Source organism: Aplysia californica, unplaced genomic scaffold (assembly GCF_000002075.1).
Source record: "Aplysia californica isolate F4 #8 unplaced genomic scaffold, AplCal3.0 scaffold00014, whole genome shotgun sequence".
Lineage (NCBI taxonomy): Eukaryota > Metazoa > Mollusca > Gastropoda > Aplysiida > Aplysiidae > Aplysia > Aplysia californica.
Genome location: NW_004797284.1, coordinates 2,053,985 through 2,056,865, shown reverse-complemented (window position 1 = coordinate 2,056,865; position 2,881 = coordinate 2,053,985). Strand labels below are relative to the sequence as shown.

The 2,881-nt window shown below is 42.6% G+C and overlaps 1 protein-coding gene across 1 annotated transcript in view; it reads right to left on the bottom strand.

Annotated features, from left to right (window-relative positions):
- Positions 1–372: 372 nt before the first annotated feature.
- LOC101856946 (acetylcholine-binding protein-like) overlaps positions 373–2,881 on the bottom strand; it is a 3,038-nt gene continuing 529 nt past the window's right edge. The window contains exon 2 of the mRNA XM_005090270.2: positions 373–1,233. Within this exon, the coding sequence (XP_005090327.1) occupies positions 590–1,233 (644 nt within the window). The 3' untranslated portion in view covers positions 373–589. The remainder of the gene's footprint in view (positions 1,234–2,881) is intronic.

The window sequence follows — 2,881 nt, the reverse complement described above, 5'->3', positions numbered from 1 at the left end:
GAAGAAGAGATGAGTGAACTATTAATAGCTTTTTTGTGTTTCTTTCAGTAAAACTGTGTCCGAAAGTAATACCTGTTGTTTAGAGACATAGCCGCCATAGCACGGACATTCAAAAGTGATTAATCCTTCACCATTTCTGTTTGTGTCATCATGAACATTGCACTTAAAACTAAAAAGAATTGCAACAAACTAGCAACCAATAGAGACAAATCCTATCCTCCTGCCCCACCAGAATATAGCAGATAAACAAATGTGAATTCGCAACAGAAAACATAATTAGCAAAACAGATAACGGTAATTTGAAAGAAGGAGCAGATACCAAAACAAGTCACGTAAATTAATAATACTGTAAAAACCAAGACAATAAACATGAAAATTGTTCTTGTTTATTTCAAAAGATCCAAGCAGAAAAAATGGGATTCAGTTTTCGAAAATGTTACCAAAACTTGAAATATTATGAACTATACTGAAACCAACAAATGCAGGTACTGTCCCCATTTCATTTGATGAGTAAGGGAGACAGTTGCAGCAAATTCCATAATCCAAACAGACAGGAGCTGATCAACTCACATCAGATTTACTGACCGCCCTACTTCCTTCTGAAGCTGAAGGTGAAGGTCAGGGCATCATAGTAATGCTGCTCGGGGTCACCGGAAGCGTAGGGCTCCACAGATCTGCTGACATCACCAGACAGAAGCTCGTAGGGAGAGGCTCCGTTGAAAGCCGACTCCAGATGAAAGGTCCAGTTGTCCTTGGGCTCCCTCAGACGCACCAGCTCATTTCCCAAACCGTAGGAGCCAAGTTGGAGGTGGCAGGTGGCGCCAGTGTAGGTGTTCACACCACTCACGTCACAGTTGATGCTGACCTGGACTCTGGCAATTTCCAGCAACTCACCTCCGGCAAAGACGATGACCTCACGGTTCAACACCTGCTCCTGGCTAGCAGAGTTGTAGAAGGTACTGTCAGGAGTCCAGATGTTGGTGGCCGCAGCATACACACAGGACACGTTGTACGTGGCCTCGTCAAAGGCCAAATCACGGTCAGCCCACAGAACCCTTCTTCTGGCGATCAAAGTGACCAGGTTGTTGGCACTGTCCACACCAACGATGTCCAGTTTGGTCAGACGCATGTCCACGTCCAGGGGTCCGGAGTCGTCGGGTTGGGGGAATCCTGGGGAAGCTTTTCCGCTGACCCAGTTGTACAGCTCGTTGTAGCGGCTTGCCGAGGAGGCGCCTGGGGGGATGAGGAGGAGAATAAGTTATATGGAAACGAGAGAGCAGTTTTTGGCAATGTTGGAAGGTCTTCGAGATACAAATGTAGGAGTTACTCCTACAAGCTAGAATTGTTTTGGTGATGCTTGAGACGTTGAGGCCCGAAAGTTATTAATGTACTATTGCATAAAGCACCTACAAATAGAAAATAAAGAAAGACAGCAACAAACACTAACATGATAATTATTGTATGACTACAAGGTCCTCGTTTGCGCCTTATAGCCCATCACTGTGTCTATAGTGCCGTAAAACATCTACCTCGCCATACCAAAGTCGTCTTGCTTTTAATAGACGTAATAGGATGTTCAGTAGTGGTTATCTGATATACAAATTGCTCTTTAGCCAAACCCCAATCAATGACGACACACATGGCGAATTTAGAGGTACATAAAAATTAATTAGACGGCAAATCTTAAATGTGCACCTGCCGAAACATAGCCCGCAGCAGGCAGTCCTGAAATAAACACGATAACTCTTTGTGGGCGTATCAGACACATTTGTCCGATCAGTTGTAGAGCAAAGTCAACGTTTTGACAAATTTTGAACCATCATTATACAATTCAGAAAAATATTTTTGCCTATATCATAGCATGCATACTTTTTCAAGCCTTTTAACGTTTCAGATAAAGAAAATGACACAGAAAAATATGTTTTACCGATGAAGTTATGCTACAAAAGAGAGCATCTTCAACTTGAAGCGTTGACGAATGACCAGAAAGTGCGCATCCAATGAGATAAAACACTGTGCGGCATTCCATGCCTCCATAATGTGAGCCCCGGAGTAGTCCAGCGGGTTACTCAAGTGGATTGGGGTGGATTCATTGCCTCGCTATTCGTTGGTCGCTTTTAAGGACAAGCGGGCAAAAAAAGATTTCGGGGGTTTCCAGAAATCTTGACCTTCATCAAAAGTGGGCATTGTCCTACCTATAGGAGAAGTTTGCTGTGTATATTTGTCTGGTTATAGAGAAAACTCTCCTTGTCTTTTAAAGAAACTTAACAAGGGACAAAACTGCATTTTTCGGGATATCCCCCTTGTGCTTAAACTCAACCAATTTAGGTCTTTCCCCGGCTCTGTGACCGTGAGGTAAAAAATGGCATAGTTCGGTCACCGCTTGGTTGAGCCTTTGGCTGGTTTACAGTGGTAAAAGTGTTCTTACTTGAGTGTTCAGGTTCTATGTAGGATTAACGAAGCTGACCATAGGCTAACAAATAGATTTAGTTCTAGGAATCAAAGAGAGAAGAAGAAAATGAAAATAAAAGTATTTTGTCCTCAAATTCCCAAAGATAGTAAAATGTGAGGCAGCGTGGTGGAATCAGGCTCTCGTCAAAATAAAGAAAGTGAAGAAAAACTTGCATTTTTCCGCAGGTTTCTGCATTTTTATCAAATTTTTTTGTCTCAACACCTTTCATGCCCGTTAAAGAACTCATTTATGTGTGGATTTTTCTGAAAAACGTTGATTGAAGGCACAAATAATCTAAATTTTCAGTTACCACGAACTCATAAGCTTAGGAAATAACTACTCTTCGGCGGCCATTTTCTCCCTAATGTAATTTCTGAAAACAGGTGACCCCCACCTCCTTCTTTCTAGCCCGACGAGCCTCCCCTGGTG